This window comes from Aedes aegypti, chromosome 2 (assembly GCF_002204515.2).
Source record: "Aedes aegypti strain LVP_AGWG chromosome 2, AaegL5.0 Primary Assembly, whole genome shotgun sequence".
NCBI lineage: Eukaryota > Metazoa > Arthropoda > Insecta > Diptera > Culicidae > Aedes > Aedes aegypti.
The window spans coordinates 200,101,271-200,115,709 of NC_035108.1; the positions used below are offsets into that span (position 1 = coordinate 200,101,271).

A 14,439-nucleotide genomic window follows, 5' to 3' on the forward strand; every position below is an offset into this window, starting at 1 on the left:
TGCGCTTGTTGAAAGTCAAACAAGCGGATTCGTGTTTTTTTCTGTGTCGCCGGTAACAACAAAAACGATCAGCGCACTGAGGAATTCAAAAAAATGTAAGACATTCCATGATTTGTCAGATTTTTTTAGATTGATTTTTCTTGTCGTCAATCAATAGAAATTCTTAAATATTGCTTAATTGATGCGACTGATTTTGATTTCTGACTATTTCAGTTCAGTTAGAGCGGACCAAGTGCACGTAATCTATCAAAAGTTCGTCCAATTTGAGGTTCGGATTTTTTTTTCAATGATTATCACCTCACATTATATTATTTAAAAGTAACACGAAGATGAGTAAAAAAACAATATTCTCAATATATGCAAATGTCACTTGGTCCACTTTGATTTAAAGCCAACCATTGAAGTGGTCATCAACTCCCCACCGTTCACTATATGCGAGCAAATTGGGGGTTAACCCTTTTAATATGTGCTTTTTTTCATTTCTTTATTAGTATCATTCCAAACATTACATTCATTTCTTATATGTAGGCGTTCTGTGTTATTAGACAACACTATCATCCTAATTTGGTAAAACAAATTTAAGATTTTGTTAACATTTTGTTAACAACGCCGTAGCAGTTCAGATTTTTTACAGGTGAGTTGATTTTACCGGTTTTTTATACGCCATCATGGAAGTGCCCAAGTGGATCTGCACCCTAATAGTCAGATAGTCGGTCATGCTGAAAATCTAATCGATTGGTCATTACCAGCGAGTGACCAATCGATCATGTTTTCAACTTGAATGATTGTCTGGTTTTCTAGATTTGTGTTCTTGAAAATTTGGGGTTTGGCTTCAATTCATCTGCACCTTTTGCTTATTATACAATCTAATGGATTTCTCACTTGCCGTTATGCTCTAAATAGCCTCAAAGGTTTCGCTTGAGATGAGAAAAGAATGGGCCTGGTATTGAACCCACGACCTCCTGCTTGAGAAGCAAAAGTGATAGCCATTAGACTACCAGACCCCCCCGTCTACAAATTATTTTACTTGAAGATCCGTTATTATTAATTTATCTTTCAAATTTTCCGAAAACAAATTTCGTTTAAAATCAACAAAGTTTACATGAATTTACATTATTTGCTTCTTCAACCGAAACACAGTAACCACATTATTAGCGAAAAAATTTCAGATCTCATTAGAAAAACTGCTTTTGAAGTTTCGATGATGCCGTTGAAGGATTCTTGAAAGAATCTTATTATCATTTCTACATTTTTTGTTTCACATTTCTCAAAAAAAAAAGTATACGGTAAAATTGTAGATCTAATTGAGCCATACAACTTTGCTGAAGACAGCACGCCGATAATTGTAAAACAAGGATGTGAAGAGTACTGTAGAAAACATGTATAACCTCTACATTCATGTATAACCGTACAACTCGGTTGAAAGTCACGATACAAGAGATCGATACGATTGGTTTATTTATGCTTCATGCCTTACAGCTATAAATTCGAGTTCACTCGCGTGATTACTATAATAAAGTTCATTTGATATAATCTGAGGGTTCTGACATAAAGTCGAACATAACATTTTAAAATAGGCTAGGGGAAGTGGTTCACCTAGCATGAATGAGGGATGTACTTATCGCTGAAAAAAAGTAGATTTTGTATGAAATTTGATAAGTATTTGAATGACAGATTCATCCTTGTTCATCCACTTCTCCTAGCCTATGGACCTATGCACGGATTCACTATATGACATTTTAGCGGTGCCGTTTTATTTATGTGGCCATGGCAACGAGTGAATTCGACACCGCTCAAAAGTCAAATAGTGAACTCGTGCATCGGTCCATTGGCTTCAATTCATTGCTTCAATCGATTTACTAAGCTCAAATGAAGAGCTAGACCAAAAGTGTCTTCGGGAAAGTTGGTCATGATACACACTCAGCAAATTTAATCGGAAATCGGTGAATTTCACTGTAATCTCAATAGCTGAACAGTTCGGTGAAATAAAACACCGTAATTTCGTCGAAATTTCACGGATTCCGGTGAATTTTTACCGAACACTGTTCAAATTTACTGTTCTCCGTTAATTTATTTTACCGAACCGTTCAGCTGTTGAGATTTCACAGGAATCCGTAAAATAATTTAAGTGTGTAACATTATGTTAACGTTTACTAATGAACATATTCCTAAAACGAAAAAGTTTTATTCACAGCTCAAACCTAAATATGCACTCTTTCTAAAACTATGCAAAATTCAATTACGAACGACTTCTCTGAACACATCATACATCTAAAATCAACGGAAACAGAGTAAAAACATGTGTCCTACTAAACTGTTGATTCGGACCATTGTGGCCGTGGATTAAACATACCTCGATCTCCATGCATTCATCGGATTCCAGCTGCATTCCATTCCCGCAGTCATCGCCACACATTGGAATTGTTTCGTTGCACTCGATGTTGTGAATCAAAGATTCGCCATCCACCTGTCCGTCCAGGTGGCCAGTGCCGTTCGAGCTGGATGATTCATACACCCGACTCCCGATTTCCGTCAGATAGGCCCCGCTCGAACTTGGTCCTGCATCGTCGGAAGTGTTCATGGTTTGAAAATTGGTCAACGCTTTAAGGTTTTCAATAGCCATCGGATTGATCGAAGAGAGAAATCCCGAATCATTTATTCCTGCAGTCATGTTCTCGGAAAGTACCTGATTGCAGTTGATGTTGAGGCTCGAGACATCGCCACAGCTAAGTAATGCTTGGGTGAATAACGTATTGCACGGCAGGAAATCGGTGTAGAGCTCGGCCGAATTTCTGTAGTGTTCGTCATCGAACATTGAGATCAAATCCGTTGCGGTAGCGTTGGGTGAGTAACTACTGGATGCCGGTTGATCATCGACTCCGGACACGGATGAGCAACTGCTGTAACCTGTCGGTTGGAAAGTGGAGGACAACGAGGAAGATGAAGAGGACGATGACGAAGACGACGACGTCGAAGACAATGAAGATGCTGAAGATGGAAAAACGGAGATGATATTTGAGGCCACCGTTACCAAGTCGTTGGTGGTATCTGGAATCGTATCGGTCGTAGAGTCCACCTCTGGAACTACTATGTCCTGTAACGTAGAGGAGGGCGTAACATGCTCAAGGGGACTTTTCAGACGCCTTGTGCAGGACGACCCCGAAGAAGTCGATGGGTAACTTACATCGCAACCTATTTCAGTAGTACTATCACATTCGGTGATGCACTTCGACTTGAGTGGCTCTACCGATTGAGAATTGATAACTCCACCAGTCGAGCTAATTGCTCCCGCTGCCGATTTGTTCGAATCGAAAGTTATCACTCCAAACTGATTGATACAATCATCGGGCGATCCGATTTCATCGCCCTTCTTTGAGTATAAGTTAGTGCTTTCATACTGATTCTTAAGACTGACGGTAGAATCGAATAGGGTGAGATCATTACTATCCTGCCAGCAGTTTTCCTTGCAATCCTCCGAGATTGCTTCTTCATCTCCACTCAACGTTGCTTTGTTGATTCGTCGAGCACCTTTCAGTGTGCGTTTCGGACTAACACGATTGCCGGAACGCGTTAAAGTACGTGCAGAGGCCCCAATTGTGGTGCTTACAACCGGACGACAACGAGCTCCACCCACGCCCGGAAGCTGTAGAGGATGCGTGCTCCGTCGCGTCGTTGAAATCACATCCGAGGGACTGCGTTTTATCTTCTGTTGTGCCTTGGCGTGCCTTTTATTCTTAACGGTTATTCGAGAACTGCTCGAACGCAGCCTTCGGTCTCTGGTTTCGCTCCGTAACCACATGGTGCCTGTGGGGAAAAGAAATGGATTTTTTTTCAATTATTCAAAATATTTTAAAGTTCAACGAGATGGGTGAATTTAGATCCGGGTTCAAAACCATAATAGAAGTGCCGGGACCCGGGAAGTATAAACACAGACGAATTATGAACAACCGGGGCAGAATCGACATCATCTGTATCTTTACCCATACGGATAATTTTACACTTAAGATGCAAACGGGTCTACCTCGTTTGGCATACAGTCGTTTGACATAATAGCTGTTTGGCATAATGCCATTTGGCATAACGGTCGTTTGGCATAATCGCCATTTGGCATAATAGCCGTTTGGCATAGTTGTGAAAAACATTGAATTTGATCAAATTCCTTCCAAAATGTGTCATATTTTAAACCGATTCATTTTACCGATTCTTTTTTGAGCCAACATATAAGGAAACTTATGCAGTTAGTGATTCTTCTTCAGTTGGACGTATGTTCCAAATAATGAGAAACAACGTATAATATTATATCTTGTTATTTGATGAGCCGGTTCATTATACATATTGATTTATTCAAAATTCAATTTCGATGTTTTGTGAAATAATAAATCTTGTTCTTTTGATAAACCGCTTCGGTTTACCGGTTCACTTTCGAACCGGTAAAATCAATAATTTTATTCCAAAAAAATACCGCTAAAGTTTGCTTCTATAACTTTTTGAACCGATTCATTTCACAGATGCACTTGTTTCATTTATATTCATTTCAGAAAATAACCCGTGAAGTTTACTGTTATCAATTGATAGCAGATTAATCGTACAACTACAATGTGTTGTTTTTAAACCGGTTTATAGTATCGATTCACTTTTAAGCTGGCATATAAGAAAACTTGAGCAATTAGTAATTCTTCAGTTAGACGATAATGATGAAATATGGTTATATTGATGAAAATCGTAGTATAATGAAAAATCTTTCTTTTCGAATCGGTTTACTTTTAAAGCGGAGTTGGGGGGTAATATAGAATTTTGGTTGTTTTTTTTAACTGCAGTTTTGTTGATGTAAATCCCTAATTTTTATTGAAACAAAATAGATTCATAGTTGATATCAACCTAAGAAATTATGTTGTGTTCAATGAAATTTTGTTTGTTTTGAACCGATACTTAACATGTTTTTAACAAAGTGTGAGTTGTTGTTTTTCACTACCACCAAAATTAAATATTACTTTGTTTGCTCCATATCAACGCAGTTCGGTTCAGTTTGGACGTGATGATTAAACAAACCTTACATTTTTTTTTTTCAATATGGACGTGAAATCAGGTATTGTTAAACTTTAAGGTGATGATAAATCGAAGCCAAACCTCATAATTTCAAGAGCACAAATCTGGAGAACCGAACATACGTTTGAGCTGAAAACTTAATCGATTGATCACCACCACCTAGTGACCAATCGATGAAGTTTTCAGCTTAACCAGCCTGAGTGAAAGCAAAAATACTAAAACCCTCACCGCTCAGCGAATTCTTGACGGAATCAAATATTTTTTGTCAGTATAACTGGCACACATATCTGATTTCTAGAAGTAGCCAGAGGATCTCGGAAATATTCCTGTAGCCGCAGTTATTCCGATGGGTCACTAAGTGAAGTCGGGTAACAAAGAGCTGTTTTTTGGGACATGCCATGTTACCTTTATTTATTTGCAATGACAATCATTTTTATTTGTATTACTCATTAAGATCTGATATTTAACATTATAAATGAAGAGTTTTGCATCGTTTAAAATATATCGGATGTGGCCACTCGGACTTAATGCCTGGAAGAACCGGCTATAGATTTGTATGATACTAAACCGTTTAAATTCTCAAAAAGTATCAAACATATCTGTTCATTAAAATGCGATCCCATAAGCTTGGCATAGATGTTTTAATACAAATTAACCACTTTATCGTGTCCCGGCGACCCGAAAATGGTCATTTGTAGAATCAATCGAATGCAGGACTCATAGTTATCCATTTCAATCGTTTCTCAAATGGTTTGCACTGATGCAATTTTCTTAAAATTCCTCGATATAGTAGCCACATTATCTTAATGACGTTAATCTTCTACTTAAATCTTTCAAACTTTCTTTTGCCGACGACTTCGAACTGTATTGGATTGTAAATAATGTAGATGATGCATTATTTTTGCAATCTCAGCTCGGGATATTTACCAATTGGTGTGAAACTAATCGCATTCACCTAAACGCATCGAAATGCTCTGTAATGTCGTTCTCCCGAAAACGCATTTTGATAGATTACGACTATAAAATTCGAACCACATCTCTCAAAAGAAAGTCTGTCATTAAGGACCTAGGTGTGTTGCTAGACCCAAAACTGACCTTTATAGAGCATATCGACTTCATTGCCTCTGAAGCCTCTAAAACTCTTGGTTTTATTTTCCGCGTCGCTAAAAACTTCAGAAATATCCAATGTTTAAAATCATTGTACTGTTCTTTGGTAAGGTCTATTCTTGAATATTCGACAGTTGTTTGGGCACCGTACTATCAAATCAACATATTTCGTATTGAGGCATTTCAACGGAAATTTCTGCGCTTTGCTCTGCGAAATCTCCCATGGAACGATCCAATTAACTTGGTAAGTTATGAAGATCGTTGCAAGTTAATCGGCTTAGAGTTGTTGAGTGTTCGCCGTGAAGTTTCAAAAAGTCTTTTTGTTTCTGACCTTCTCCAATCGAGAATAGATTGCGCTCAACTAGTATCTCTCCTCAATATAAATGTTTCATACCGTCAACTTCGGTCGAACCCTATTTTTGCACGGTGCTCGGGCATCACAAACCATTTAAAAGTATGTGCAGATCGTTCAACCGTTGTTTCAATGAATTTGATTTTCATCTTTCCCGTTCAACTCTTCGTAAAAAATTTCATCTGGTTCTGGCAAGCTAGGTTTACATTAGTCATAGTTATTAAGTAGATTTAAGTAATCTTTGTATCAGTTGGAAACAAATGTAATAGTCTGTTGATAAGAAAAGAAGAGGATGTTTTGCGCCCATTTGAGAAAGAGCTCAATGTTGCTCAGCTCAAATGGGCTTTTCCCTGCTCCAAGTAAACAAATAAATAAATAAATAAATTAATTAAGAAATTAAGTAATTATGGCCGATTCCGGAAATAATCTGTGACTTGAAATTTACCTACCTCCACAAACGTACAGTACCCTTTTAACCCGACCTGACCCAGTGACCCACCGTAATAACTCCGGCCACAGGAATATTCCCGCGTTCCTCTGGCCGCTTTTGGAAACTAGATATGTGTGCCAGTACACAAAATACAAAAAATAATTATAATCCATCAAGCATTCGCTGAGCGGTAAGGTTTTAGTATGTTTGCTTTCACTCAGGCCTATACGGGTTAATCGAATGTTTGGTGCTCTTGAAAATTTGAGGTTTGGCTTCGATTCATCTTCACCTTAATGTACCGATTTTTGTTTTAATTGCTTATATGTATACATAATTTTGTACTTGGATTCTAGAATCAAACTACACGTGAATTACCAGGATTCAAGTGACCCTTTCGATATAGAAACCATCATTAAAAAGATTCCTGCATTTCACTCAAGATGAAGAAAGGTATTTATGCATACAGTAAATTGAAACATTGAAACTCATGTTTTATTTACAGAAACACATTGTTATGGCTTTGCCATCCGATATTTAAGAGCAAAAAGCAGAACACGCTATGTCTGAACCAGCAGATTATAAAGATCAAATGTACCTCGATTTTTTTCCTGCTAGATATCAATATTTGGTCTACAATTTCAAAATCGGAAGGTTTCAAAATAGTCTATCAGTGAAATTGTTCCCATACATTTTGTGTGGGCGAAAATGTGTAGGAAAACGTGATTTTCATTGATTTTCATAGGCAGTATATGAAAAAATAGCTAAAACATAGAGAAAAACAAAATTTCACCGATGGAATATTTAAAAACCATCCGATTATGAATATCTAACCCAAATACTGAACCCTAGCGGAAAAACATCCGAGGTACATTCGATTTTCATAATCTGTTGGTTTAGACATAGCGTGCAGGATCCTTGTACGCAAATTAGGAAATCTGGCGGCCATGATAAATAAAAGGAAGCATCAACGCAGTACGGAGAAAAATGAATAGTAATTTCAATCAATTTCCAATTATTTTCAAACTAAACCTTAGGTTGATTTTTGTGCAAACTGTTACCTATGTGATAGGTCACATACATGTATTTGCCTTTTTGTATTTTTCTCTTTTCGTTTTGTTATATATTTATCCCTTTTTTTGTGAATGATTATGCTTTAACCCTAGTTAAAAATGTAAATATCTTAATATTTATTTTATTTTATTTTATTTTATTGATGTACAAGGGGGTCAGGGGCCAAGTCTCCAGCATAAGTTTAAAAACTCACACCTTCCATAATACACCGGGGGTTTTGGAGTTTGGGAAGTAGGCAACGCAACATCTTTGACCAGAAGGTTCTTTAAGTTTTGCTTTTACTCTAGACTTCCCCTACACGTATGAATGATGCAAGGTCGAAAGAACATGAATCAGTCATACATATAACGGTAGTGAAGTGTTTTGCCTAAGGATATGTGAAAGGAGGGATTTTGTGTGGTGTTTTGTAAATCGCTCTGTGGAACAAATTTGTTATTAGTTAAATAATAAGTTCATTTGATTTACCTTTCAATTAGTATTCAATGATTACAGAAACTTTATACTTAACAAAGGCGTGGAGTGCAGCAAGCTAGGTGGGCGGATCAAGTGCGTATCGATTTGGCGAGCGTGGGGCAGAACCGAGGATGAAGAGATGCGACCGCAAACCGACGTTTTCTCGGCCATTACGCTGCCATGATAAGAGATGCCTTTCCTCTTCGATGAATTATTCCTCGAAGCGGGTTAGATAAGAAAACGAGGATAAAGAGAGAAGGGATGTTAGTGATTATTACATGCTTTATGGCAGTATTGGCGTACATTGAAGTCATACAAAATTCGCTCTTTGGATTCCCACGATAACAATCCCTGAAACTAATGATAAACAACAAAAAATGAATCCAAAAGAGCGAGAACCTTGATGTTTCAATGTATGACAATCCAGCTTTATTGCATGTGAGAAGTTCTTGGTGATATTCTCACAACGGCCATTCAGAATGGTTCGACATGTTAGTAAACTCAAAACGATTATTATATTTGCAACTGTTAATTTAAATAGTTAAGCTAAGGGTCGGTTATTGCATATAACTTTATAGATAAGCAGCAGTAAAGCACGAACGCGAATCCATCCCATCTTCAAATGCACAACACTTCATTCTGGAATTTTAGAACGTCCATGTTGTAACTTGTTCACACAAGAAATCTGCCTCGACCGAGTTGGCAGAACGCGCCCATACCCCTTTCTGAACCAAAGGACAGGGAACTAATACCATGATACCTTAATTACAAATACAAAAGCTACTTCTATGTTATTTCCACTACTACGCTCACGATAATTATGTTATGATCGTTAGAATAAAAATGATAGAGGTTACTACTACATAACATAAATACTACCCAAAGAACGCTATTGTCGCCAGTGTTGGTGTGATAAATGCAAAGTAGTGCAAAAATGCGTAGAGGATTAAATAAGTTATTAATTACAGCATTTTGTTCAACAATATTATATTATATTATGAAAGATATTTCAAAATGAAACATTTCAGTAACAGCAGTGCCATCAGTTTTCTAATTATTATACATATATCAGTAACATTACATAACTATCTCTAACACCGCTACAACCTACCTTACTAAATAACGCAATACTGTAAAATGCCGTAATTCAGAACATTTTGGAATATTTCTCAAAAATCGTAAATTATTGTTAATGACAATTTTAATTGGAATTATTATGCATTACCAGCATATACAAATAGCGGTATGGACAAATTTCAAAATTTTTCTTGAATTTCGATTAATTTTGGACCAAATATGCGGATTTAGGCGATGCGCTGAATTACGGCACCTTACGGCATTACTAAGGTAATAATTACTACATTGTTAGTAAACCTAACATAAATGTCTATTTTCAATGACCTGTGAGACGCAGAGACCACCCGCACCCACTCTTGCGCCTCGTGGTCTACTGAAAAAGATTTATGTATATTGAACTAATACTACTATTAGAAATAGTGCTACTGATGAAGGTGATCGTTGGTTTCCCAGTCTTGTTAGTGATTTGAGTGTTAGTAGAGACTGGTAGTGAGCCCTGCCGGTCCCTCCAGCATTACGCGTAGTTATCTGGTGTTAGATCATGCGACAGTAACTAAACTCATGCTGAAGGTGTGATAAATCAAGTGTAAAGTATATTTAAGCATTGAAACACATGTCATTATTTAATTTAAAACTATTAGACTAGCTTACATTTTATAAGTTATAATTACGATTATTTTCGCGATCAATATATTAGTATTAGTATATTTCACAATATCAACAATATGCAATCACTTGATAAATCACCGTCAATCCCATCACCTAAGGGCAGGGTAAAAAAAAATGTAAATATCTTAATATGTAAATATAATCCCTTTCCCCCTATCCTTCGATACCAATTACCCTTAATATAAAAAAATGAATTCAATAAAAATAAATAAATAAATAAAATGAATTTGTAAATATAAATAATTTAAATTTGAATTTGAAATCCTCCCAAATAAACCCCTGGTATCCCACCATCAAAATCTTTCCCAACCATATATGTACTGATGCGTCATGGCGCCCTGGTCGGCGTTAAGTCAGAGTGGACCAAGTGACATTTTTCATATTTTGAGAAAAATGGGTTTAAAGTCTAACGCTCTTTAGTTTTTTAACTCGTTTAAATTTTGATTCAATATTTCTACACATCTTTGTGTAACTTTCAAACAATATAATGCGAAGTAATAATCATGAAAAATCATAATCCAAACCTCTGATACAACGATTTTTTGATGGACTATGTGTATTGGGTTCACTCTGACTGAACCAAAGACCACCGTTCAGTGAGCTAGTTCATTCTGACCGAACAATTTCTTGAAAAAAAACAATCATTTAATGCTTGCGTGGTCAAACTGGGTGCATATCTCTAAGATAAACAGATCATCAAGATCCTTCGACATCAGTAACGTAAATTATTTATTAATCCATAAAGTCAATACCGAAATCAGTACCATTATGGTAGCTTAAAATTAAAGTTTTGCAGGGTCAGGGCAGTAAAGACCAGAAATATTCAAATATGCGTTCAGTCAGAGTGGACCAAGTGAAAATCTTGAGTACCAACCAAAATATACTGGTCAAATAAGCGGGTCCTAGGACGTTCTATACATACACCATAGAACTACCATATACTTCTATCGGACTTTGAAATTGACTCAAAAAATGCCATAATCAATCAGTTTATTGCTTTTCAACACTTAGTCCGCTCTGTCTGTATAGAAATTGTTGCAATTTCTGACCACCCATCCAAATATGGTAAATGGTCAAAAATCAAAATCAAATGCATCGAATTAGGTAATATTTATAAATTTCTATTGATCGATTAGTAGAAGAATCATTCGATGACGAAAAATTTGACAAATCTCTTGAAATGTTTTTCGTTTCCTTGCATTCCTCAGCGCGCTGATCATTTTCACTGTTATAGTAATAAGCACTTGGTCCACTCTGACTGCACACTTTTATCGATTTTTATTGAATCCAAAGTAAAATTATAACATATCTCTCGCAGTTTACATCATTCATCAAGTCTGATCAAAATGTAACGGAGGTAAGGTAATTTCGCATCTAATGAGAGAATGATCCAATTTTCCTAAGTTTTGAACTTGGTCCCCTCTGACTTAACGCCGACCAACTGTGCAAAGACAAATCTCTCCCGGGAAATGTTCTGCTGGTTAATATTGCTGTATCATCAAGCCCTATAAAAAGGATATGCAGGCTCAGGAAATGAGCTTTTTCGGTAACAAATTTCCAACAGTTTAAATCGTCCCATATTAAAAAAGACACTGCCACGTTAATGCTTCCAGTGGGCATTTTGCCCTTTGAAGGAAGCACCACACTAGACAACCAGGGTGGCCACCAAATATCCATTTTGAAATTCCCGCTTTTTTCCCGGTTTTCCCGGTATTATTTTCAAAATTTTCCCGGTTTTTAATTGAGAGGCCCATACGCAAAAGGATGACCCTTTGGTCGTTTTTAAACTGAATTTACTAAAAATTCTACTTCAAGCTGTATTTTTAGGTGATTTTCCGTCCAATAAAAAAATAATATTCGGGTTTGTTTTTTTGGTTCCCGTACAATTAGTATGAAAAATTGCTAAAAATACTTGAAAACAAAACTAGGTTTCTGCCACTTACAGCCATTTGCTTCTAATCCCCTCAATGGTGCCAATAGGATGGTTTCTACTCTTGGCATTTTTGATTCACTTCAACAACAAGCAGTCCCGGCAAGCGTTGTAATGCCCAGGCCGTAGAGGCGTTGAAAATAATACCAAAGATTATGTCAAATTTACATTACCCGTTTTCTCAACATTCTTGGACGATTTTCAAAAAAATATTATTCCACTCAAAATCGTCGGAGCTCTTGAGGACAACAAAAGTGAAAAAAATGTTCAAATCGGTCGTCCCGTTCTCAAGCCAACTCGTGACATACGAACACCATTCCATTTTCATTTATATAGATAGATATGTCCCTCTTGTGCATCTCATTACACTGTTTGAAATGTTTCAATCTAAAATCTTTCATTTTTTTTCTTCATACAAAAGAAAAGTTCACTAAAGCAAATAAAGTTTAAGCTGACGATGAAACAAAGCCCCACTAAACTAAAGTAACTAAAGGAAGTTATGAATCCAATATGTTCGAGGCTTAATTCTGCCTGGAGTTTTGAAACTCTGATTCAAAACTTTGAGTCATATGTTAGTGAAAAAATCAAGCCCTGGTAGTGAGAGGAAAAAAACGATTTCGAAACATTACCAACCAATTCAAAACATTTCTAAGAACTTTAGTGTAGCAAAGTAGAATATTTAATGTTATTTTTCCAACAATACGGATTATTAATGGAAATGTAATAAACCATATCAACTTTCTACAACTTTTGATGGTTTAGTTAGCGCTCAACTTCCGAGCCGATCAGTCGATATTCTCGAGCAGAGCGAATTTCGGAAGTCGTTCACGAACTATCCCTACGTTTTTGTCGATTTAAAACATCGCCGCTACAAGTATCGAACAATAAATCGCGTCGCCGTGTTCCGCGATGCCGCGCCGCGAAAATACTTTTCGCGTAGATTACTCGCAATTTCCGAGACAACTTTCCCATGATGAAATTCATAAATTCATCGGGAAAGAACTCGGTCTCACGCGAGAAAGTGTTCTTCTTCTCCAGCCAAGCAGACGGCTAGGCTGCACCTTCGTGGAGGTGAACAACCTCGAACTCGCCGAGGACATCGTGCGTCAACACGACAACAAGCACGAATTCGTGTTTGATGGCAAGGCCTACAAACTTCGGATCTTGATGGAGGACGGAGCAGTTGAGGTGCGTTTGTTCGATCTCTCGAATAAAATCTCGAATGACGAGATCGCCGAATTTCTCACCGAATACGGAGACATCGTCAATATTCGGGACCTCTTGTGGGACGAACGAACCGCATTCGCTGGTATTAAGACTGGTGTACGTATCGCAAGAATGGTGGTAAAGAAAAACATCCCTTCCCTCGTGACGATTCGCGGGGAAGACACGGCAGTGGCGTACAAGGGGCAGCGGCAGACCTGTTTGCACTGCCAAGAGTTTGTGCATGTCGGAATTCCGTGTGTGCAAAATAAAAAACTGCTGGTTCAAAAACTTGCAGCAGACCAATCGTATGCCAACGTAGCAAAGCAATCAGCATTGCAGCAAAGACCGGCTAGGCCGAACAACCCCCCGCCCAAACAACAACAATCGCAGCTACAACCAACCTCGGCGAACGAAATCGCCGCCAAACCGAAAGAGAAACGAATCATTCCAACACAGCAAACAACCATGATGGCACCTCCCATGCCTGTATTAGCCGGCGCACAATCCGTTCTCCAAAATATGCCGATTTCAACCCCAATCGGCAACCCAGCAGCAGCTCGCAAGACAGATGGCAATGATACGGACTCTTCTCATGTTTCGAACGATTCAAGCAGCAACCGACGTTTGCGAAGCAGACGATCCCCGCCGGGGAAAAAGATGCGTCATAGCGACTCCAACGAACACGTTCGAGGCTCGGGGGACGATAATACACAGTAATGGATCTTACGAGTGTAAACATCGGCACCATCAACATTAACACGATCACCAACACAACAAAAATAAACGCTCTCCGTACATTCATTCGAACGACCGATCTCGACATAGTTTTTCTGCAGGAGGTTGAGAACGACCATCTTGCCCTACCCGGTTACAATGTCATATGCAACGTCGATCATGCGCGAAGAGGAACAGCGATTGCTTTAAAACAGCACATCAAATACTCACACGTCGAGAAAAGTCTAGATGGCAGACTGCTTGCTCTACGAGTACAGAATACTACTTTGTGTAATGTGTATGCTCCATCGGGATCGGTTCTTCGTGCCGAGCGGGAACGATTCTACAACAACACCGTTGCATATTACCTACGGCATCGCACCG

At 37.9% G+C, this 14,439-nt stretch overlaps 1 protein-coding gene across 1 annotated transcript in view; it reads right to left on the reverse strand.

Annotated features, from left to right (window-relative positions):
• The window catches only part of LOC5572872 (CTD small phosphatase-like protein 2), a 40,546-nt gene that overhangs the window by 13,904 nt on the left and 12,203 nt on the right, over nucleotides 1-14,439 (reverse strand). The window contains exon 2 of the mRNA XM_021843699.1: nucleotides 2,354-3,804. Coding sequence (XP_021699391.1) covers nucleotides 2,354-3,799 — 1,446 coding nt within the window. The 5' untranslated portion in view covers nucleotides 3,800-3,804. The remainder of the gene's footprint in view (nucleotides 1-2,353; nucleotides 3,805-14,439) is intronic.